The 23,343-nt window shown below is 45.8% G+C and overlaps 2 protein-coding genes across 2 annotated transcripts in view; both read right to left on the reverse strand.

Annotated features, from left to right (window-relative positions):
• Positions 1 to 23,343, reverse strand: part of LOC307180627 (uncharacterized protein) — a 122,965-nt gene that overhangs the window by 51,737 nt on the left and 47,885 nt on the right. Inside the window, exons 22-29 of the mRNA XM_079910997.1 lie at positions 11,696 to 11,764; positions 11,557 to 11,612; positions 11,306 to 11,413; positions 11,141 to 11,199; positions 10,917 to 11,032; positions 10,779 to 10,821; positions 10,067 to 10,139; positions 9,348 to 9,529 (exon numbers count right to left, since the gene is read on the reverse strand). Coding sequence (XP_079767123.1) covers positions 9,348 to 9,529; positions 10,067 to 10,139; positions 10,779 to 10,821; positions 10,917 to 11,032; positions 11,141 to 11,199; positions 11,306 to 11,413; positions 11,557 to 11,612; positions 11,696 to 11,764 — 706 coding nt within the window. The remainder of the gene's footprint in view (positions 1 to 9,347; positions 9,530 to 10,066; positions 10,140 to 10,778; positions 10,822 to 10,916; positions 11,033 to 11,140; positions 11,200 to 11,305; positions 11,414 to 11,556; positions 11,613 to 11,695; positions 11,765 to 23,343) is intronic.
• Positions 13,973 to 21,812, reverse strand: LOC307180190 (nuclear RNA export factor 2-like; the record flags this gene model as incomplete). The annotated part of the gene is made up of 11 exons (XM_079910313.1): positions 21,745 to 21,812; positions 21,089 to 21,186; positions 16,453 to 16,636; positions 16,066 to 16,219; positions 15,367 to 15,450; positions 15,147 to 15,251; positions 14,950 to 15,030; positions 14,742 to 14,811; positions 14,507 to 14,595; positions 14,280 to 14,387; positions 13,973 to 14,092 (listed from the first exon to the last, which is right to left on the reverse strand). Exons 2-11 carry the CDS (start codon positions 21,156 to 21,158, stop codon positions 13,973 to 13,975), a joined length of 1,065 nt encoding a protein of 354 aa, XP_079766439.1. The 5' UTR covers positions 21,159 to 21,186; positions 21,745 to 21,812.

Below are 23,343 nucleotides of genomic sequence, written 5' to 3' on the forward strand. Positions count from 1 at the left end.
ATGTTTATATGTTTACATATCAACGTGATAAAACATTGCATTCCAAAGACTAATTGAGAGAAAATAAAGTTAATTAATAGGTTGTTCCTACTGTTTATATGTTGAAATGGTAACATAGAAAATGTCAACAATAACAGAAAAGAATGGAAAAAATAATTAGTATTTTCTGTATAGTGTTTCCTTGTTGAAATGAAAACAGATTGCATTTTCATTGTTGATGTGAAAACAGATTGTAGTTTAAAGACTTAGTAAGAAAGAAGAATGTAAAAGTAATGAATGTTGTTTACATTGTTTCCTTGTTGAAATGATAACACACACATTTTAAAGACTCAGTAAAAAATTTTTTACAATTATTTTTTCTTATTGCTTACATGTTGAAAGTGATAAACTGCATTTCAAAAACAGAGAAAATAATGTAAAACTTAATTAATAATTAATAAAAATAGTTAATAACTTGTTGTTACCTCCATTTTGCTACTGCATTTCTGACTTAGAAAGATAAACGTGTTAAATGAATTGTATATGTTGTTGCTTTGTTGAAATGATAACACATGGCATTTCAAAGACATCATAAAATAAGAATGCAACAAGGCCACCAATACCCTGACACCAAAGCCAGACAAAGACACTACAGAAAAAGGAAATGAGAGGGCAATATCTTCGATTAATACAAATGAAAAGGTCCTGGACAAAATATTAGCAAAACAAATCCAACAGTATATCAAAAGGACCATACACCATAAATCACGTAGGATTTATTCCAGGGTCACAAGGATGATTCAACATTTGCCAATCAATCAGTGTGAGACACCACATCAACAAAATGAAAGATAAAAATCACATGATTATCTCAATAGAGGCAGGAAACTCTTTTGACACAATTGAACATCCATTCATGACAACAACTCTCAACAAAGTGTGTATAGAGGGAACATGTCCCAACATGATAAGGGCATTTACGACAAACCCACAGCCAACATCATAGTGAATGTCGAAAAGCTGAAAGACTTTCCACTAAATTCAGGAACAAGGTAAGGATGCCCACTCTCACCACTTATATTTAACATAGTACTGGAAGTCCTAACCACAGCAATCAGATGAAAAAAGAAATAAAAGTTACCCACACTGGAAGGGACAAGGTAAAACCGTTACTCTTTGCGGATGACATGATACTTTGTATAGAAAGTTCTAAAGCCTCCACTCAAAAACTATTAGAACTAATAAATGAATTAAGCAAACTTTCAGGATCCAAGATTAACATACAGAAATCTGTTGCATTTCTATACACTAATAATGAAATATCACAAAATGAAAGTTTTTCTTTTTCATTTTTATTGGAGTATAATTGCTTTACAATGGTGTGTTACTTTCTGCTTTCTAACAAAGTGAATCCGTTATACATATACATATGTTCCCATATCTCTTCCCTCTTGCGTCTCCCTATCCTCCCTATCCCACCCTCCCTATCCCACCCTTCTAGGTGGTCACCAGGCACCGAGCTGATCTCCCTGTGCTATGTGGTGTCACAGTTTACCCTTCCCCCTCCCCATATCCTCAAGTCTAAACTCAGTTTAAAATCACATTGAAAAGAATAAAACACCTAGGAGTAAACCTAACCAGGGACGTGAAAGCCCTATCTGAAAACTATGAAACCCTGATGCAGGAAACTGAAGATGAACAAAGAAATGGAAAGATATCCCATGCTGTGGGATTGGAAGCATTAATATTGTTAAAATGTCCATACTTCCCAAAGTAATCTACAGATTTAATGCAATCACTATCATATACCCATGCCATTTTTCACAGAACTAGAACCAAGAATCCAAAAATTCATATGGAACCACAAAAGACCCCAAATTGCCAAAGCAATCTTGAGAAAAAAAAGGAATGAAGCTGGAGGTATAACCCTCCCAGACTTCGGACTATGAAACAAAGCTAATTAAAACAGCATGGGCCTGGCGCAAAAACAGACACATCGATCAATGGAATAGAATAGACAGTCCAGAAATAAACCCATGCACGTATGGTCAATTAATCTACAGAAAAGGAGGCAAGAATATACAATGGAGAAAAGGCAGTTTCTTCAATCAGTGGTGTTGGGAAAACTGGTCATCTACATGTAAAACAAAGATAAGAACATTCCCTCACACCATACACAAAAATAAAATGGTTTAAACACCTAAATGAAAGACCTCAAAACATAAAACTCCTAGAAGAGAACATAAGCAGAACACTCTTTGATAAAAATCATACCAATATTCCTTTGGATAAATCTCCTAAAGCAAAAGGAATAAAAACAAAAATAATCTAATGAGAACTAATTAAACTTAAAAGCATTTGCACAGGAAAGGAAACCATCAACAAAAATGAAAAGAAAACCCAAGGATTGGGAAAAAATATTTGCAAATGATGTGACCAACAAGGGGTTAATATCCAAAATATATAAACAGCTCATAGAACTCAATGTCAAAACAACAAACAACCCAATGATAAATGGGCAGAAGACCTGAATAGACATTTTTCCAAAGAAGATGTACACGTGGTTAACAGGCACATGAAAAGATGCTCAGCACCGCTCATATTTAGAGAAATGCAAATCACAACAACAATGACATATCATCTCGCACCTGTCAGAATGGTAATCATCAAAAAGTCTACAAATAACAAATACTGGAGAGGATGTGGAGAAAAGGGAATCTTTGTATGCTGTTGGTGGGAATGTAAATTGGTGCAGCCACTATGGAAAACAATATGGAGCTCCCTTAAAAACTAAAAATAAAACTACCATATGATCCAGCAATTCCACTCCTGGATACATTTACAGAAAAATAACAAAAGCATTGATTTGAAAGGTTCATAGCAACACTATTTACAATAACAAAGATATGGAAGCAACCCAAGTGCCCATCAACAGACAAATTGATAGAAAAATATGGCATATATACACACACAATGGAATATTACTCAGCCATAAAAAGAATGAAATTCTGCTATTTGCTGCAATATGGATGGACCTAGACAATATTATGCTTAGTGAAATGTCAGATATAGAAAGACAAATACTGTACGATACCACTTGTATGTGGAATCTAAAAACTAATACAAGTGAATGCATATGCACAATGGAAACAGACTCGCAGATATAGAAAACAAATTTTTGGTTACCAAAAGGGAGAGGGAAGGTAGGAGGGACAAATCAAATTAGGGGCATGGGATTAAGAGATACAACTACTATGTATAAAATGGGAAAGCAACAATGATATACTGTATAGCACAGGGAATTATAGGCATTATCTGATAATAACTTGTAGTGGAGTATAATCTGAAAAAATGCTGGATCACTCTGCTGTACACCTAAAACTAATATAGTATTGTAAATCAACTATATTCCAATTAAAAGAAGAGAAAGGATACAAAATTATTTAATAATATGTTCATATTGCTAACATATTGAGATAATGCACTGCATTTCAAAGACTTACCAAAAAAAAAAAGAAAACTAATTAACCATGGTGGTTAGCACCATGCTTACATAAAACATCTTTAGTTATGCCAGTCTGCTTTAAGATGATAACAGCTTAACTTTGATCATATGCAAAATCGCTACACTTTTACCTCTTCCCACCTCATTTTATGTTATTGTTGTCCCAGTTTGTATCTTTTATATTGTGAGCACTAATGAATTAGTGCAACTGTATTTATTTTTAATACTTTTGTCTTTCCGTTTTTATACTAAAGTTAAAAGTGTTTTATCCACCACCATTACAATGTTGGAGTGTTCTGAATTTGACTATATGCTTAGTTTTATGTATGAGTTATATGCTTTCGTAGGTTTTCATGTTGTTAATTTTTTGTTTTCACTCAAAGAACTCTCTTTAGCATTTTTGTAAGGCAGGTCAAGTGGTGAATAACTCCCTCAGCGTTTGCTTGTCTGGGAATGTCATCATCTATCTTTCATTTCTGAAGGACGGCTTTTCTGAATAGAGTATTCTTGGTTGTCGGTTGTTTTCTTTCAGCACTTTGAATGTGTAATCCCACTCTTTCCTGGACTGCAAGGTTTCTTTTCAGAAATCTGATAGCCTTATGCTGTTCCCTGGTATATGACAAGTGGCATTTCTCTTACAGACTTTACAATTCTCTCCTTGAAAAGGGAACCCTCTTACACTGTTGGTGGGAATGAAAATTGATACAGCCACTATGGAGAAAAGTATGGAGGTTCCTTAAAAAATTAAAAACAGAACTACCATATGACCCAACAACACCACACCTGGGCATATACCCTGAGAAAACCATAATTCAAAAAGTACATGCACCCCAATGTTCATTGTAGCACTATTTACAAGAGCCAGGACATGGAAGCAACCTAAATGTCCATCAACAGAAGAATGGATAAAGAAGGTGTGGTACACATATACAATAGAACATTACTCAGACATAAAAAGGAATGAAATTGTGCCATTTGCACAGATGTGGATGGACCTAGAGACTGTCATACAGAGTGAAGTAATTCAGAAAGAGAAAAACAAATATCATAATATATACCTTATATGTGGAATGTAGAAAAATGATACAGATGAACTTATTTGCAAAGCAGAAATAGAGACACGGATGTAGAGGACAGTCATATGGATACCAGGGTGGGAAGGGGGGGTGGGTTGAAATGGGAGATTGGGATTGACATATATACACTACTATATATAAAACAGATAACGAATGAGAACCTACTGTATAGCTCAGGGAACTCTACTCAATGCTCTGTGGTGACCCAAATAGGAAAGACATCCACAAGAGAGGGGATATATGTATGTGTGTGTGTGTGTGTATATATATATATATATATATATATATATATATATATATATATATATATATATGGCTGATTCACTTTGCTGTTGAGCAGAAATTAACACAATATTGTAAAGCAACTATACTCCAATAAAAATTAACTTTTAATAGAAATGACAAAAATTCTAGATTGTTGTAAGTATTCAAAATAAATAAGTAAAATATAAAGACAGTTAAGAAAAGAAAAACAATTCTTTCCTTGTCTTTGATATTTTTATTATAATGTGTCTTCATATAACCTCCTATGAGATGAAACTGTTCGAGGACTTTTGAGTTTCGTGAACTTGGGGGTCCATGTTGCTCCCACAAGTTGGGTGGTTTTCAGCCATTATTTCTATAAATAAAATCCCCCCCGCCTCTCTCTCTCTCTCCCTTCCTCCTCCTCCAGGGTCCCCATCATCCATATATGAGTCCACTTAATGGTGTTTTAAAAATCCCATAGATTTTCCCCAATATTTTTCATTCTTTTTTTTTCTCCTCTGATTAGATAACTTCAAATTACTTCTTTTTGAGTTCATACATTTTTTTCTTCTGCTTGATGAAGTCTGTTGTTATAGCTCTCTGTTATATTTCTAAATTCATCCATTGTATTCTTCAGCTCCATAATTTCCTTTTGGCTCCTTTTCATGAGTTCTCTATCCTTGTTGACTTTCTTATTTTGTTCAGGTATTGCTTTTCTGATTTCATTGAGTTGTATTGTAGCTGGCTGGGCATCTTTAAAACAATCATGTTGAATTCCTTGTCAGGCAATTCATGGACCTCCATTTCTATGGGGTCAGTTACTGGGAAATTATCTTGTATCATTTGTGGGGTGTTGGGCTTCCTATATTTTTCCTGCCCCTGAAAATCTCGTGTTGGTGTCTTCACATTTAAGGAAGCAATCTCCTCCATCAGCCTTTACTGACCTTTATCAGGAGAGAAACACCTGCAACACTCAGCCAAGCTAGGGATACTGGGGGTTCCCTGAGGCCTTTTCTGTGGATTCACCAGCTCTGCCCCTCTTGCTCCATCTTGTGAAGGAAGTGTTTGGATGATACACGCCTTTTCTCAATTGCACAAAGCCAGGACACATGCTGACAGCCTCCTGTTTATTTTCCCCATTTCAGTACCCTGAAGTGTTTAAGGTATGTCTGTTCTCACCATCCAGCAGAGTGGTGCCAGTTCTCTTTATGCACATGTGCATGATCTGTTGAGGCATGAGTGCACCTTCTGCAGGGGTGTCCACGGAATGCCGGTTCTGAGGGGGACCGGCATATAGAGTGCTGGATGTGCTCGTGGGCAAACTGAGGCTTCTGTAGGTGATGGGTCTATGAGGTTTGTAAGGTACAGTCTGTGAGGCAGTTAGTAGAAACTGCAGCCCTTTGTTGAGCTTGGTGCCCTGTTTGCTGTGAGCCTTTGCCCTTTCCCCTTCTCCTTGCTATCCCAAGACTATTCAGCCATGCTCATCACCTCTGGGTTCTGGGTTTGGGCAAGAAAGAAGTGGGATTCCTGGGCAGCGTCTAGCACCACTGGGTATTCAGGTGCTCACCACATTCTCACTATCTCCCATGGGAGGAATTGCAGGCCTAGTGCATCTATCTAGGCATTGATATGTGTAGCCTTGCGGGAAGTTTGATATTGGTAGGGTGAAGCTGTTCTTCCTACTCTCTTCAACGTGTCTGTTCTTGGAATTTTTTTTTAAAGGATCAGGGTGTTGGGGCTTCCTCACTTGATACTGGGGCTCCCACAAAAACACTCTCGCCCATGGCTGATTAGGCAAAATGTTTACTTGGAGACTCCTATTCTGCCAACTTCCTGACGTCACACTCTAGAACTATAATTTGAATGGAAAAATGTTTGAGTGGATAAAAAGAAGCAGCCCAGGAAAAAGTTCATTCTCGACTAGGACTATGAAAATCTATGAACCACAATTTTATTTTCAATGGTTTTCACGTGGATGGGGTTTCCGAATTGTACTGGAGAGTCATATCATGACAAAAGACACAGCTTATGAATAAGCACCCTGTACAGAATCCTTATCTTCTCACTTCTCTCCATCCTTTGCCCAGAAGAAATTTTAATTGTGGATGTAATTTCCTATTTCCATGCTATGGTAATCCTCACAGGATAAGCCTCTTATTCGACCTATTATATTCAACCTAGGGCTGTAGAATTTTACATCATGATGGTTGGTGGGTAGGGATATTCAACTCTACGCCACAGCACAGTAACTGCAACCGTTTCTCTTCTTTCGAGGTGGATGGACCTAGAGTCTGTCATACAGAGTGAAGTAAGTCAGAAAGAGAACAACAAATACTGTATACTCACACATATATATGGAATCTAAAAAAAAAAAGAGGGTCTGAAGAACCTAGGGGCAGGACAGGAATAAAGACGCAAACATAAAGAATGGACTTGAGGACAAAGGGAGAGGGAAGGGTAAGCTGGGACGAAGTGAGAGAGTGGCATGGACATACATACACTACCAAATGTAAAATAGATAGCTAGTGGGAAGCAGCCGCATAGCACAGGGAGATCAGCTCGGTGCTTGGTGACCACCTAGAGGGGTGGGTTAGGGAGGGTGGGAGGGAGACGCAAGAGGGAGGCGATATAGGGATATACACACACACACACACACACACACACACACACACACACACATACACTGGATTCACTTTGTTATACAGCAGAAACTAACACAATGTTGTAAAGCAATTATACTCCAATAAAGATGTTAAAAAAAAAGTTGTCCTGCACACTAAGGAAGGGGGACTCTGAGGTAAAGAAGGAAGTGCCTGCCTCTCAGAGGTATGTCATCTCCACGTTTTTACCTGACATATTGTACTTTTATCACTAATGACTTTATACATTTCCTATACACAGCCCGTCGATACACACACACAAACACACACACACACGGAGATATGCTGTCAATTCCATTTGGTTCTACTTTACCTCCCCCATGAAATTGAGCACAATGAATGCTTTTCCAAGTTAATGAATGCATGTGCACATGTATGTGCACTATCATATTCTTCAATAGGGGTTTTGAGGGAGTACCCCTTGGGCCTGTTATATCAGGGGAGAACAAAAGGACCATTTCTCCAGGCCTAGAAGCCCACTGTCTAAAAGGTAGGCTGCTCCACTGTCCTCTAGAGAGGGTGAGGGATGGAACCTCATCCCCAAACTCCCACTTACCTGGATAGGTGATAGAAGCTATATGAGGAGGAGTTTGTCATCTGTGAAATGGGACTCATCTTTAACACAGAGCTGTCCTGACGGATGAATGAGAAAACCTGGGGCTAAGGCAGGCATTATGGAAAGGTGTTTCTCATTGTTTCTCCTAATGAGAATATAAATATCATTATGAAGGAAGCAAATCTCTCTCTGGTATGCCTTGAGTTCAAAGTTTTAAAGACAGAAGGATCTCTAGCTTCTTGGGAGACTCAGAAGCTCCTAAGAGCTGCCCAACATCATGCCTCTGAGCAGACCCTAACCCAGTTCCCCACGCTGGGAAGACAGGCTTGCCTTTGACTCACCTGGTGAGCTCAGTGAGAGATGGCACCAGGGCAGCAAGCCGTAGTGTTTGCCTAACTGCTGCTCCTGGACTGCTACGCATGTTAATACGTTTATAGGAAAATTCTAGACCTGTCTCCCATTCAACAGTGCAGGGGTCCTCAGATCATGCGTCATCCAGCCACGTCACACCACAGTTTCAACCATGTGCTGCCTCCCTGTGAGACAAAAACCTAAAAAGTACTACCATTTCATTGAAATACAATTGTCCCTTCTTCCATTCACTAATAACTAAATATATATTGGGCTTAAAATTTATACTATTCCATTTGAGGTGTCTCATTAGCTCTGTAGTAGAAATAAGATAAGAAGGAAAATTAATATTTGGGCAAATTTAAGAGTTACAAATGAGCTGAGATGGCTCCTTCACATTAGCTGTTAACTTGCTCAAGTTTCAAGGCACTGAAGATTAAATAATCCCTCCTTGGACCCCTCTTCCCCATTCAGCCACAAGCCTCTCCTTCTCATTGTCTCAGTCTCTCTATTTCCTTCTCTCTCTCTCTCTCTCTCATGATGAGATCTCATTTTCTGTAGATAAATATAGAAATATATAAACGGGCATAATAAATATGTAAACACCTACATAAGCAAACTCACAGGAAGATATGATGAAGATGAAAACATTCAACGGTTACCACTGGGAGGTATGTTTTGGGGTAATGATTTTTTCCCCTCCACATGTACTGTGACATATACAGTGGAATGAACCTCATGCACACTCCTGAACACCCAACTGTCTGTTAATACAGAAGCAGCATCCATGAAATTAATAAAAATAATACAAGGCTGCTCAAAATAACTAGGTAGCTTTATATGTACCACAGATGAAATGTTCAGATTAAAAATGACTGAAATAAACAAGGAAAACAAATTACCTTCAAGTTCCCATTAATCACTCCTCTACTCCTCCCAGCTCCCTCCTATCCCCATGCAACCCCAGCACTCACTTCTGAGACCACTAGAGGTCCATCTCAGATGGGGTGGAGGATGCCTGCATGATGTCCTGCTGCTGCTGGGAGAGGGGTGCATGGAGCTGGAGGTGGGTGTAGACAGTGGGATGGAGAACACACTCTGGGTCTCACTGGGGTCGGCATCCCTCACAAACAGCTCGTCATTCACGATGCACAGACTGAAGGAAAAATGGGCCCTCAGACAACTGATGGATGGACACCCACACCCCCAATACTGACTCTGCTCCCACTGGCACTCAGCAACCAGATTCCTTCCGCATCCCTCCTGTATCTGTCTCCCAGGTTCCTTGACTGGTACCTCTGTCCCTCCCCACAGAGCCCACCTTTGGAGAGACTGTCTACCACCTTCACTTGATTTATAGGTTCATCCCCAACTCACGAGCAATTTCACATTTACCCTTTACCACAGCCCAAGGGCTGGATGCTCTGATGCCCAATCTCGGAAGAAGACACTGAGTCACACAGAGGTCATGTGACTTGACCAAGATCACACAGCGAGTGAGTGTTGTTTCAAGGAGAGAGCCCCTAGGCCGATTCCAGAGCCCACGCTCTTCCTAACCACTAGGCTACACTGCTCCTGGGATCTCCCTGCTGGCTTTCCACAATGCCGAGTAAACCTAAGGTCTTTGCCACCACATTTCCACGCCCCTGAGCCCAGGCGTGGATGGGCATTCCCACCCACAACGGGCTCTCACCTGGCGTAGCGGGCAGGGGTAGCGATGAAGGTCCGGGCAAAGGAACGCACACAGCGCTGAGAACTTCCTTCCACTTCAACAGCAAACAAACAACAGTACCCCTTACAGCTGCACTTGCTGTACACGCTCACACGGCGGTCCCCAGTCAGGGTGTGACTGGACACTCATGCTGAGAGGGCAGTTGTTCACGGGGGCCAGGGTGTCGGGAATGGGGAGGGCAAGTATAGGAGCAGTCTGCGCCCAGTGACAGGGCCCCTGACGACCACTACACAAGTTCACGGGATGCATTTTTCACAGCCGCCCAAGAGGTGGATACTACTATCCCATTTTGCAAATGAGGAAACTGACACCTTAAGTAACGGCCCAAGTTCTCAGAGTAAGTATCTGGGTTGAGAGCCACCAAACGCCACAGCCTGTGTCCACAACGCCCAGGGTGTGCAGGGCAGACAGGCATGGACACAGCTCAGACCTGGATTGTCTGTGGGAAGCCTGAAGGCAGGAGAACACAGTGGGGAAGGGGAGGGGAGAGGAGGGGAGGGGAGGGGTGGAATGCAGGGAAGGGAAGGGAAGGGACGGGAGGGGGAGGGGAAGGGAAGAGAAGAGAAGGGGAAGGGAAGGGAAGGGGTCAGGGAAGCTAGGTGGTTCTGGGAGTGAGCCTGGCCAGGGGGAGGCAGCAGTGGGGCATCTGCGCTGGGAGTCTACACACACTCACCTGCCTTGAACACCCCACTAATGGAGAAGCAGAGCATCGTTTCCTGAAAGGGAAGAGCCCAGGCGCCTAGTCACCACCTCCACCTCCCACCCACCTGCAGCTTCCTGGGCCTGCCCGAGGGGGGAAGCAGGCGCTCACCGTCTGGAACCACGTGTCCACCATGAAGGAGCTGAAGTCATGCTGAGTCTTGGGCAACACACAGAGAGTGTGCACAATGACACGTTTTGTGGGCTTCAGCAGCTGGACCCGCAGGTCTGTGAGGGGAGGGGAAGCGAGCGAAGGTCAGGGGCTGCCACGCCCTGGGCCCTATGATTGACCCCTTCACCGCCCTTTCCCACCCAGTCTTCCCATCACACACTCACAGGGGTCCTTGAGCTTCTTCATATTCCTGCTGTCCTTGAAATACTCGCACAAGCTGCTTCTAGGAGACAAAGAGCAACAGTGGGTGGTGGGTGTTTGCAGGAGCTGGCCTGTGTCTGCTGGGGGGCCACAAGGCCCGGGAGCACAGCCTGTGCTGTGATACTCACGGGGCTGGGTCCTCGGGGTGGAAGGGAATCGTCAGGGAGAAGCAGGCCTCCTCGTGATAAGCACCCGCGAGAACCTGTCTGTCTCCATAGTCATGGATCAAGTAGTACCTAAGGAGGAGCAACGAAGACAGTCTATCTCTGTGGTCTGGACCTCAAATGAGACTTGAAAACTCCCCTGAGCAGACCTGTGCTCAGGTGGCCTCACCTGTCCTAGCCCTCCCCCCGTTGCTCAGCTTCCCTGACGTACTTACTGCTTCAGGAATTGCAGGACTAGGCTCTTCAGCTCATCAGATCCAAAGTAGCTTCCCTGGAATCAAATGGCACTTGAGACTATGCAGTAGATAAAGCCTCCCTGCAACACCCCAAATGTTGTTTGATCCTCTTCCTCACCTTGCAGGGCTTTACTATGTAGGGAGTGTCAACGTCAACGGTCACTGGTGACGGTAACTCCTGGCCATCCTGGAGAAGGGAAGAGAAAGTCAGGAGTGGAGACCAGGGGAGTGGCCCTGGATGATCCGGGAAAAGGATGGGCCCAGGAGGGTGAGGGTCAGAGGTCAGGTGTGAAAGGGCCCTGGAAATTCCATGGGAAAGCTTACAGTGGATGTCTTCATCATGAGGTCCTGGAAGTCTCTAGTGTTATATTCAACTTGTGTGTGTGCGTGTGTGTATTTATGGGTATTTTTCCAGCAAGTATATCCATGTCATTTTCAGGAGTCCATGTCCCCCCAAATGGTTAAGGTTCTGATGCTAATATGTGATCTAGGCAAGACCCAAAGGGCTTGAGGGCAGGTGCAGAGGCCACCGACATTCGTAAGAGACAATGATTTACGTAGGCACTTACCAGGCCTAACAACTTCGGGAAACATTCTCTGATGGCCCTGTCCAAAACCAAAAATAGAGAAGAGGTGGTTGATAGTTCAAGGTTGCAATGCTTCCTTTGAGTTAAAACAGTAATACCATAAACAGAGATCAGTGTGTTCTGGCCAATCCAGCAGCACCCTTTGCCCACCTCTGCTCCTGATTTTAGGGGTTTTCAGTCCACTTGCCTGTTGAGCACTGAGCATCTGTCATCTTACTGTCTGAAAGGCACTGTCTCCTCATCTCTCTCAGTACCTTCACTTTAATATTCCTTCCCTGCCTCCCTTCCTCTCCTTCGCCTGGGTAGCTCCCACCCAGACTACTCGGACTCCCTTCTCCAGTGCCACAGGGACCAGCATTTCAAACCCGTGCTGCAGGGCTTCCTTCCCCTCCCTCCCTTCCTCCAGGGCCCCACTGAAGGCTGTGGGGAGAAGAGCGGATGGAGTGGGAGCCCGGGGCTCTGCTACCTCACTGGGGGTCCAGCACTCTGGCAAGACCCCGACACCCCCCAGGGATGGCCCAGGATGCTGGGCCAGCGAGGTGAGTGAGGTGGGGCTCAGGGAGGGAGATGGAGGGGATGAAGACAGAAAGGGAGTGAAGGTAGGAAGGGAGAGATGAGAGAGACATAGGGGCACAGAGACAGGGGAGAGAGAGACAACAAAGGGAAGGGAAAGAAGCTCTCCCGTGGTCGGGGTCAGGGTAGAAGAGAGAAGAAAGGGGAAACGGCACACTTGTTGCGGCTCTTCACCTGCCCCAGAATCGCCCAGACACACCAGGTAGGAATGGAAAATATGCACATGTTGGGCTGGGGGCCCACTGGATGCTGGCTGAAACTTTGTCACCTGTGTGAGCTCAGCCAGACTTGGGCATGGGAAACCGAGCAGCCATGGGGGCAGATCTTCCTCAGAAGGAGGAAAGGGTCAGGTCCCAGCTCAGTATGGGGTTGAGGATCCGTGGCCCCCTCTGATGATCACCGTCTTCTCTCCCGATGACCCCTGCACCTCTCTGAGTTGGTTCTTTATCTGAGGAATCATACCTGTCTCAGGCTGCCCAGGGCTCCTGTGAAGGGCCAGGCGAGATGATGTGACGTGTGCAGGGAGGGATGGGAAGTGCCCCTCAGAGGCCTGTCCTTCTGTCTCCTCTACCACCTCTGCCCTCTGCCTTCCACTCCTGCCTCAGGAAGCCCTCTGATCACTGGCGGGGGCCCACGTCTGGCCCCTTGACTCAGGGAGCCCTGCTTTTTCCCAAGGAGGGTCCAGCTCCTGGCACTGGGCCAGCAGCATGGATGTCATGACAGCAGCCACCCATGGCCTCAGCCCTCAGCATGACGCAGGAAAGCCCCCATGTCAACATGGGAGAGGAGGGGGGATCCCTTTGGAGGAAGGGGAAGAGGGCCCCTCTCAGAACGGGGGAGGCAAACCCCATCTCAGCACGAAGAAGGAAGGCTTCTCTCAGCAAGAGGCCCTGGACTGGAGGACCCTTCTCAGTCCAGGGCGCCAGCATCTGGATCAAGGCTGGTCGTTCCTGGTCCTGGTGAGGAGGAGAAGCCCTGCTTCCTGAGGCACACTCATGGGAGGCCTTGCTGGAATATAGCTGGGCGCAGAGAGCTGGAAACAGACCCCAGAGCGCCTGCAGAGGTGAGCAGGTCAGGGGAAGGAAACTCCTCACCGGTGATAGGCACAGAGAGAGCAGAAGGTGGGGCCTGTGATCCTCCCAGAAGACCAGGGCTGCCACCTTTGGCAAAGGGGCACTGTCACAGATAGTCTAGGCTCCCATGGGTGAAGGTCACCAAGAAGGGTGACAGGGTGTTCACACTGACCTTACATAGGTGGACTGGTCTGGGAAGGTGTCACACAATGGGCTCCCTTGCAGCCACACCTCGTCAAGCTCCAGCCCTTGCATCTTGTTCAACTCCCACACAGACGTCAGCTGAGAAATATGGGGCAGAAGTGGGAAAAGGAATCCCAGGGAAAGAGGGACATCCGGATCCCGGCACCCCCAGACCCCTCCCTCCCACACAGGTACCTTCACCTGCCTCCTGTCATCACTCTGATGGCCACTAACATGCCCCACCCCCCACTCTCAACCCAACTTTGACCTGGCTCCCTCTTCTCACCTCATTTTTGGAGAGGTTCAGGATCTTGACCGTGGGGTCCATCTGTATAACGTCAGACAGGCCATCCAGCTGGTACAGTTTGTTGTTGCTCAAGTTCAAGGACAACAGCTTTGGGGCAAGAACAGGTAGAGTGAAGGTTACTATCTAGGACCTTGGAGACAAATCTGCCCTCCACCCCATCTCTTCCACCCCCTACCCTAATACCAGCACTGGGCCTACAGCCTTACCTCAGGGAAATACTTTTTGATGACCTGCAGGGTGGCAGCCATGCAGCTTCTTCGATTCAGAAATATATCAATATCATAGCCCACCAAGTCTTCAGGAAGGAGAGGGGAGGGAATAGGATGGCTGAGTGGGGTGTGGGGCCAGCACCTGTCCCTCCCCACGTTACCATCCCTAAGTCTCCCTCCAGGAAGACCCCTCTGCCCTTGCACGCCCTACAATTACTGCTGTCAGCCGTACCTGGGTCAAGGCGGAGCCTCTGGAAGTCAAGAGCTTGCTGGGAGACATCAAATCGTTTGCTCAAGGTCAGCTGCGGAGAGAGAGATGGAGAGAGCCGCTCTGAGGCTGTGGTGGTGGCAGGGAAATCGGGGGCGAGGGGGACCGGGGTCTGGAAGAAGGAGAGGTGGGTCTGAGCGCTGGCACACTACTCGCCGTGAGTCTCCATTACCTTTAGCTGCTCCATTTCTTCTGGCTTCAACTTATCCCGCACAGAGTAGGGAACAGCAGAGGGGCTGACAAAGGCAGGTATCTGCAGGAAGAAGAGGTGGGGTAAGCACCAGGAACTCTAGTTCCAAAGAAGACAACCAGCCCCTGGCCTGTACTCCTTCCTCAGGATGAGGTACACGTAACGCCCTCGACACACACCTTTCGGCTCTCCTCGTCACGAATCTTGTAGCTGACATCCATCAATGCAGAGGCAGTGCTAGCTTCCTGGACAAAGAACCGAGCCCCATTTTGCATAAAGTGGAACTACAGGGATTGAATGCAACAGCAATAGTATCAGAAGCCAACAGACCCTGCTGAACCAGGTCTCTCTCTCCCCCTTCCCTGTGCCCACGCGTCTGGCTTCGGCATCCTCTCTTACGTCCACTGGAGTGAAGGGGACACTGCAATGGCTCTGGATTGACTTCATTAGCCATGTCTTGTCATACTTTATCCCATAAGGAATCTAAGGATGAAAAGAAGGCATGGGAGAGAGGACAGACAACAGGGAATTTAGGCTGCAGGAGGAACCTTTTCCTGTTCTTTTCCGGCCTTCTACTGGGCTTGAAAGGGCTTGTAAAGAAGGGACCACTGGCATGATTTCTTATGGGTGTGCGTAATATGGATTTCCTAAGTACTCTTTCTCTCCAGTCAAACTCTCTTCCACATAATCAAGGTGTCAGAGATGATGTTCCTTTTATAAATTTCCAGGAGATCCTACGCAGCGCACACACTGCTTGCCCCTCAGACAAGGTCTCCAGAGGCTCGACCCTCTGTCTCCCACACTCAGCTTGCCAAGCTGAGACCTCCAATGTGGAGTCGCTCCATATCCTTGGCAGTAGTTTCCATCTTTGCTTTGAGACAGGCTCCTCCGTTCTCCTCACGTACAGGTCAGCCTGCTCCCTGTACGTTGCTTCTCTGAACCTGCCCTTAGATGAACAAGACTGTTAACTCCTGGTAATAAAAAGGACAGATTACAAACTGTCCCCAGTGAAAGAAACCAGCATCTCTACATGAGACCAACACAGCTCCCCCTGCCTTTTCTCTCCTGCACATTCCACACATTTTACAGGATACTCACTGTGACCCTGAACCAGCTCCCTGGGGTTCCATCTTGTGTGTTCTCCCCCATTTCTCTCTCCAGAGGTTTTCTGTTTCTCCACACAGTAGTATGCATGTGGCCTTCACTGTGCCATTTCACTCCTCTCTTGTTGCCTCGGATGGTACAGGGAGAGCTGCAGGGGGGATGTGGAGAGAAGGACGGTGAGTGGCCATAAGTGCTAAGAAAGTCTTCTGTACACCCTCGTGTCTTTGACACCAGCACTACAATTAGGATTGCTCAACCATTATTTCACTTCTAGCATGCTTCAGTTTTGCAGTGAGAGAAGAAAAACAAGTCCACGGAGAGTGAGAGAGGTGCATAGTCCCAGGGGCTGCTGTGTACAAACTCTGCTGCCTGGCCACTTACTGTCTTACTTCGGGGTCCTCCAGGACATCCCTCTTCACCACGTTTCCATCATCCTTCTGGAGGTGTGAGGGCTGAGGCTCACACCCATCGTGTTCATAACGAGGGCTCCTCTCGCCAGAATTACCTGGGAAAGAACTCCAACCTTTCTTTCTTCCTTGAGGTGATCTACCACCATCACTGTATTCTGAAAAGAGGAACAAAAATACAAGTTTGCAGACACATCTGTGGTCCACTTACCACGTACCATGTCTTAGGCTAACAGCATGGTAGGGCAGGCCAAGTGCCAACGTGGCCTAAGGGACCAGTCCCACAAGCCTCAGAAAGGACACTCTTCTGCCTGTCCAGAGAGGACAGCCTTATCCGACAGATGGCACTATCAGGGGAAGAATCGAGGAGGAGCAGGATGAGGAAGAGGACGACAAGGAGGACAAAGAGGGAGGAGGGAGGAGAGGACAACTGCGCTGAAACTTTTAAAACAGTGGAGCAGGACTGATAAAGAACCGAGGTGTATGCGTCCATGGGCTAGACTGGACACCAGTCATATATACCAGGAAGGCACCCGAATCTTGCCTTCTCTCAGGACTTTCCAGCAACCACACCAATACCTCTCTCGTGCTTCCCAAATCCAATGAACCACCAAACCGATTCCACTAACAACCAGCAAGCTAGCTGGACTTCCTTTGCCAGTGCACTTGGAGCTTTAATGTCAGGTGGCACTGATGTAACGGCCTCCTGAACTGTCTCCCTCCGTCCAGCCTTGCCCTGAACAATACTCTGTTGGAAAGAGCCAGAGTGACCTCTCTATTGGGCCAGCCTGAAATGCCTTTCAGCTCAGCAGGCAACTCTTCCTAACTTCAGCCCTTTTATAACAAGTGTGTGAATGATAACCTGGAATGATGTGTCAACCACCATTTCCCAGTGTTTAGGGATTCTTCTTTTGGCTTTCTATTACTGGTGGCTAATTTGATTCCATCATGGCCAGGGAACACACTCTGGGAGATTTCAAGTGTTGTTTTTTTTTCTTTAATAATTTTATTTCTTTATTTATGGCTTCGTTGGGTCTTCGTTGCTGCACACGGGTTTTCTCTACTTGCGGCGAGTGGTGTTACTCTTCGTTGTGGCGCACGGGCTTCCCGTTGTGGCGGCTTCTCTTGTTGCAGAGCTTGGGCTCTAGGTGCGTGGGCTTCAGTAGTTCTGGCACGTGGGCTCAGTAGTTGTGGCACACGGGCTCTAGAGCGCAGGATCAATAGTTGAGGCGCACAAGCTTAGCTGCTCCGCGGCATGTGGGATCTTCCTGACCAGGGCTCGAACCTGTGTTCCCTTCCCTGGCAGGCGGATTCCTAACCACTGCGCAACCAGGGAAGTCCCTCAATTCTTTTTGAATTTATTGAGGTTTGTCTGATGGTCGAGGAGATGGTCTAACTTGGTGAATGTTACAGAGACCCTCGGGGAAAAAAACTGTACTCTGCTGTTGTTGGGCAGACTGTTCTATTTATGTCATGCAGATCTCATTAGTTTACTGTGTTATTCAGGTCTCCTGTATCCTTGCTGATTTTCTCTCTAGCAATTCTGTCACTTGCTAAGGGGGAGGTGGGTGTGGAAAGCCCCCACTATAATTATAGATCTGGCACTTTCTCCTTTCAGCTCCATCAGCTTTTGCTTCATGTACTTTGAGGCTCTGTTGTTTGGTGTGTACACATTTAGGATCTTTATGTATCCCTGGTGTGCTGATCCTTTCACCATTCTGTAAGGCCTCTCTTTGGCTCTTGTTCATTTTCTTTACTCTGACATCTACTGTACTGGATACTGAAGCTACAGCCACGCTTAGAAAGTGTCCTGGTTATATCTCACCTTGTCTTCACTCCTAGGAGTTGTGTTGCTGTTCACCCCTCCACCCACAAGTTCTCCCCTCCAACATATCTAATTCACCATGGGAAAAGATTTGGAAGTTTTTCCGCACCTGCAAAATAAGATCGTGTCAATTCTCTTCCCCATGGGTGGATTCACTAAGGGTATTTTATTTTTAACACATTCCACTGAAACAGTGAACCAGCAGATAATCATACTAGTGGCTTGTGGGGAGGGAGGATTATGGTAATTACACTGTTACAAACCAGCTTCTGTTGGGTTGTAATACTTAAGGTTCTCTAGGTTTGTGTGCTGTGCCTTTTGTACATTAACTATTCCATGTTGTCTCAGGGCACGCTTATGAGTAAAGATGCGCCCACTGCTGATCACTCCACGATGGACTGATTACGACCAGGCCTCAGATGAACTCCTCTGGGGAGCCCTTGCTTTCCCTGTGTGGCCCGCTGTCAGGACAATCCTGCTACTCACAACCTTGGGACTTTCCCTGTGTGGCACTGGAAGTGAAAGGAAACACAGATAGGGCATTTGACCCACAAATGCCACTTGCTCAGTCCCCAAACCTCGGAGAGGGCCTGGCGTGCTCTCTTTCTCCCACACTCCACATCCAACTGGTCAGGAGATTCTCTCGGCCCCTCTCTCAAAGTATGTCCAGAAGCCAGCCACTTCTCACCACCTTCATTACCACCACCCTGGCCAAGATACCAACAGCTACCTCCTGGACTGTACTGCTGTCCAGCTGGCCCCTCTGCTTTCATCCTGGCTCCCTTACCTGTCTCTTTTCAACCCAGCAGCAGAGCGCAAGTCAAATCATTTCACTCCTCTGCTCAACACCACATAACGATGGTTTGAAGCCCACCAACATGTTCAAAAGCCAGGAGTTCATAATGACACTCATCAACAATAACAACAACAAAGAGGAACCTTATTGGTGACCTTTGGAGAATGCCGGGCAACCAACTCGTTTTCAGGAAAATCCAGCAATGAAAGGGAAAAATTCACATTTTAAAGGGAGCAGTAAGGGCATGTGGTCTACGTACGGTGTATAGGAAGAGTCAGAGTCATTTGCAAGAACCCAAATTCCTTCCGAAATAACGTTGCCGAGGGGAAAGCGTAAAAGGGAGCTATATGACAGCTACCGCAGTCCCCCGGCTGACCAACTACGTCGGGTGCCTGAACAGGGCTAGAGACCTCCCTCATCAAGGTGATTCAGACACAAGCAATCTCAGACATCGACTTGTCAAGTATTTGATAGAATAATCCAGTGAAGCTCTGTCACTTACTGCGTATGTGATTTTCGGCGAGTATTTTACCTCTCTGAGTCTCAATTCCATCGTGCGGTAGTGCTGTTTGCCATGTGTTTCCATTTGTCCCTGTTCCGGCGACCTGGAAGAGCTGTACTTCTTGACCTCCTTTGTTTGGACAGGGCTGTGTATGTGACTGGTTCTGGCAAATGGGTTGTGAGTGACATGTGCTATTTCTGGGCCAGAACATATGCTTGTTGGATTGAGACCTTGCAGGGTCCTCTTCCCCTCAGGCACAGAGACTGACAACTTTCTAGATGATGGCTGCTCTGTCAGTTTGGGTCTCCAAGTCATTCCAGTAAGAATGGCTCAGACCCCCAAAGTCCACCATCCTGTGAGGGGCATGCACCTGCCATGGACATGTAGTCGAAGTGAGGAATAAGCCCCTGAGATACGGGGACTGTCTATTACCACAGCATAATCTAGCCTATCTTGACTCTTGTATCTTATCTGTGTATTAAAATAACATCCTCTCAGGATTTTTCTGAGGATTAAATGAGAAAACTGGTATGACAAGGTTGCCACAGTGCTTGACATATAACAGGAACTCAAAAATGGCAGCTATAATGATTAAATAATAATAACAAACTAGTTTTGAAAAGTGTGGAAAATTGGTATAAAATGAGAGCTATTTCATCCACTCATCCTTACGGGTAAGTTGTATCATCTTTTCAAGAGTGGGGCATTTTATTTTATTTTTAAGTCTTCCTAATGACTAGCACTTATGCACTTATTTCTTGCCATCATGGTATCAGAAACATAAATTGAGGTTATATGTAAAGAATGAAAAAGTGGAAAGATTAAGCAAAAGAGAGAATGACTAATGACATAAGATAAAATGAGTTAGCAATAAGTAGTTCTTAATGAGAAGAACAGATTTTAATTATTAGTAAGCATACATTCTTCTTAGTAAACAAAGGTACAAGGTATTAATGCGGCAGAAGAGATTTACTTTGAACAGGCTTTCCCAAAAGGTTTTCTGAGGAACACTAGTACTTCCAGTGGTCTGTGGAAAAATGTTCCTTTCCCATATAGCTTGAGGAAACTACCTGCTACAGACTGAATGTTTATGTACCAACCTAGTCTCCAAGGTGACAGTATTTGCAGGTAGAGTCTTTGGTAGGTGATTAGGTCACGAGGGAGATGCCGTCATGAATGGGATTAGTGCCTTTACAAAAGAGGACCCAGAGAGCTCCCTTGCCCTTTCTGCCATGTGAGGATACAGCATGAAGACAGCCCTTTATGAACCAGGAAGCAGGCTCTCACCAGACACTGAACCTACTGGTGCCTTGATTTTGGACTTCACAGACTCCAGAACCATGAAAAATAAATTCTTGTAATTTGTAAGCCACCTGGTCCACGGTGTTCTACTACAGCAGCCTGAACAAGCCAAGACACTATCCTATTCTTTGAGATTCAAGTGGCATATTATCTTAAAAATATGACAATACAGAAATCCTTTGTACCTTCATTATTGTATGTCCCATATTTCTTCAATGGATAAAAACATTTTTGTTGTTGCTGTCTCTCAGACATAGTGTCTTGCAGAGCAAACCTGAAAGTGCTGAAATGAGAGGAAAGAAATGGATATTATATAAGAAAAAATATATATATCACCCCTTTAACCATCTCTCAAACCATATTTAAATCCCTCACAAATGTAAACACCATCTTTTACTTGCTGCATTTTACTCATTAAGTACCATCTACGTGATTTTTATGAAATGTATCATCTATAATTTTACTTAATATGGTTTTCTTAAATAAATTCACTGTTTTTTCCCACATGAAGGAAAGGGGAGAGCTTTCAAGGAATGTAACAAGGAAGGGTTAGAAAATCAGGAGGAAAATCAGAAGCCAATAGTGTCTGGCTGGACTAATTTAAGCCGTTTAGAGAGTCCAAGCAGAAAAAGATTATGGCATCCCACCCCCCACACACTTTGCAAAGCTACTGATCGGCAAAGCAAAGACAGAAAACAAATTCTGAACCTTAACGTGCTGGCTACTTTCACACTTTTACTGAAAAAATATCAAATTAAACAAAGTCTCTCTCCTTGCCTCTCTCTACAGAACAAATTAAGAGACAGAAATTCAGATCAGATTTGAAATCATCGATACGAACTGGCATCTAGGAGTTCTCTGGTGTCCCTAATAACAAACGTGTTCTGAGGAGCGCAGAGGACGCCATCACATGGCAGGCAGTGAATATGAATATGGAAGAGAGATAAGAGTAGGGCTTTAATGTGGGGGTTGGGAAGGAAGGGGGAAGGGAGGGGTCCACCCAGTTTCCCGAGCCTAGCTGCCGAGAGCAGCCCATGAACGCCTGCCGCCCGCTGTCCCGCCAATTCTGAGTAAACCTCTAGTACCGGCGGGCGCCCCTCCTACCCGACTACCGCCTACCGTCTACCGCCTACCGTGGCAGAATATGAAAGCTGGTGGAAAGGTTGGCATCGGAGCCAGAGCCTCATCAAAGTTCCCCCTCAGCCAGGACAAGTACCTTAATTCTAAAGGTCTTCTTCACCTCTCGGTCTGACTCCTCAGAAGGCTAAGCCGAGCTACCGACCATTCGGCAGGCTCTCCACACGCTGAAAGGGCGCCCCCCTCGGTCGCGACCTTATGGCGTCACGTGACTGCGCGACCTACGTAACGTAACGTAACGCAACGCGCCGCTGTGGGGCCCTACCTGACTTCCAGGGGCTTGGCTGGCGGAGGCCACAGAGTAGAAGGATCCAGGTGACCTCAGGGTTCAGGAGCCCTCTATCGTGAACTGTGACCGAGAGAAGTGAGCCTCAGGAGACCACAGCATGTCCCATGACCGTAGAATATACACAACCAACAGCCGAAGGGTAGGTGCAGTGTTCACATGACGGCAGGCGCTTTGCCTGCCATGTGATGGTAGCGGTCACATCCGTGTTGACTCAGGGGTCTGAAGATTCTGGTAGCCAGCAATCTTCACGAGATAGAGATGGCTGAGCCTGATGTGTGACCAAGGGGGAAGTGTGACTGACCATAGCATCCATACGACTCTCAGAAGCAGGTCACCTGTGTGACTTGGAGGACTGAGGCTTCCACATGCCACTAGCTAGGGAGGGCCACATGACAGGATGAACCCACATGATGGGCAGGGTTTAGGAGTCTGCCATGCTGTAGCGACTTGAAAAGCTGGATCTACCACATGATCATAGTGGCAATAGGTCCAGAGAGACTACACGAGCTCAGGGTTTAAGGGCTCATGGTGCTGACATGGCCAGTAGGTCTGGGCCTGCCACATATCTGTCAGGGCCTGCCACTTGATGGCCGCATCCGCGTGACCATAGCCTTAGGAGCCCACGGTGCTCAAAAGCTGGGTCAGCCTCCTGAGTGTAGGATAGTGACAGCAGGGTTCTCCCGGCTGCATGTTTCAGGAGGCCGTTCTCTTCACGAGACCTGGAGACCTGAGATTGCCCACATTCCTGGGCTTCCCGTTGATGGTGGTGCCTCCCGATGATCTTCCTCAGAACACAGGCTGGCTTCACCTGCCCCAGCCCCCTTTTAATGTGCTAATGTGCTTCTTTCGTGTGCTAATTCTGTTTCCCTATAACACGTGAAATTTAACACATAAATTAACACATAGCAATGGACTAGGTCCTCCCTAAATCCATAACCATTGCCATATTTTAGGGACCGCTTCAAAAACCTAAGCGGTGGGTACAGGTAAGCTTTGTTGCCGTAATTTCATGCA

Source organism: Stenella coeruleoalba, assembly GCF_951394435.1.
Source record: "Stenella coeruleoalba genome assembly, chromosome: X".
Taxonomy (NCBI): domain Eukaryota; kingdom Metazoa; phylum Chordata; class Mammalia; order Artiodactyla; family Delphinidae; genus Stenella; species Stenella coeruleoalba.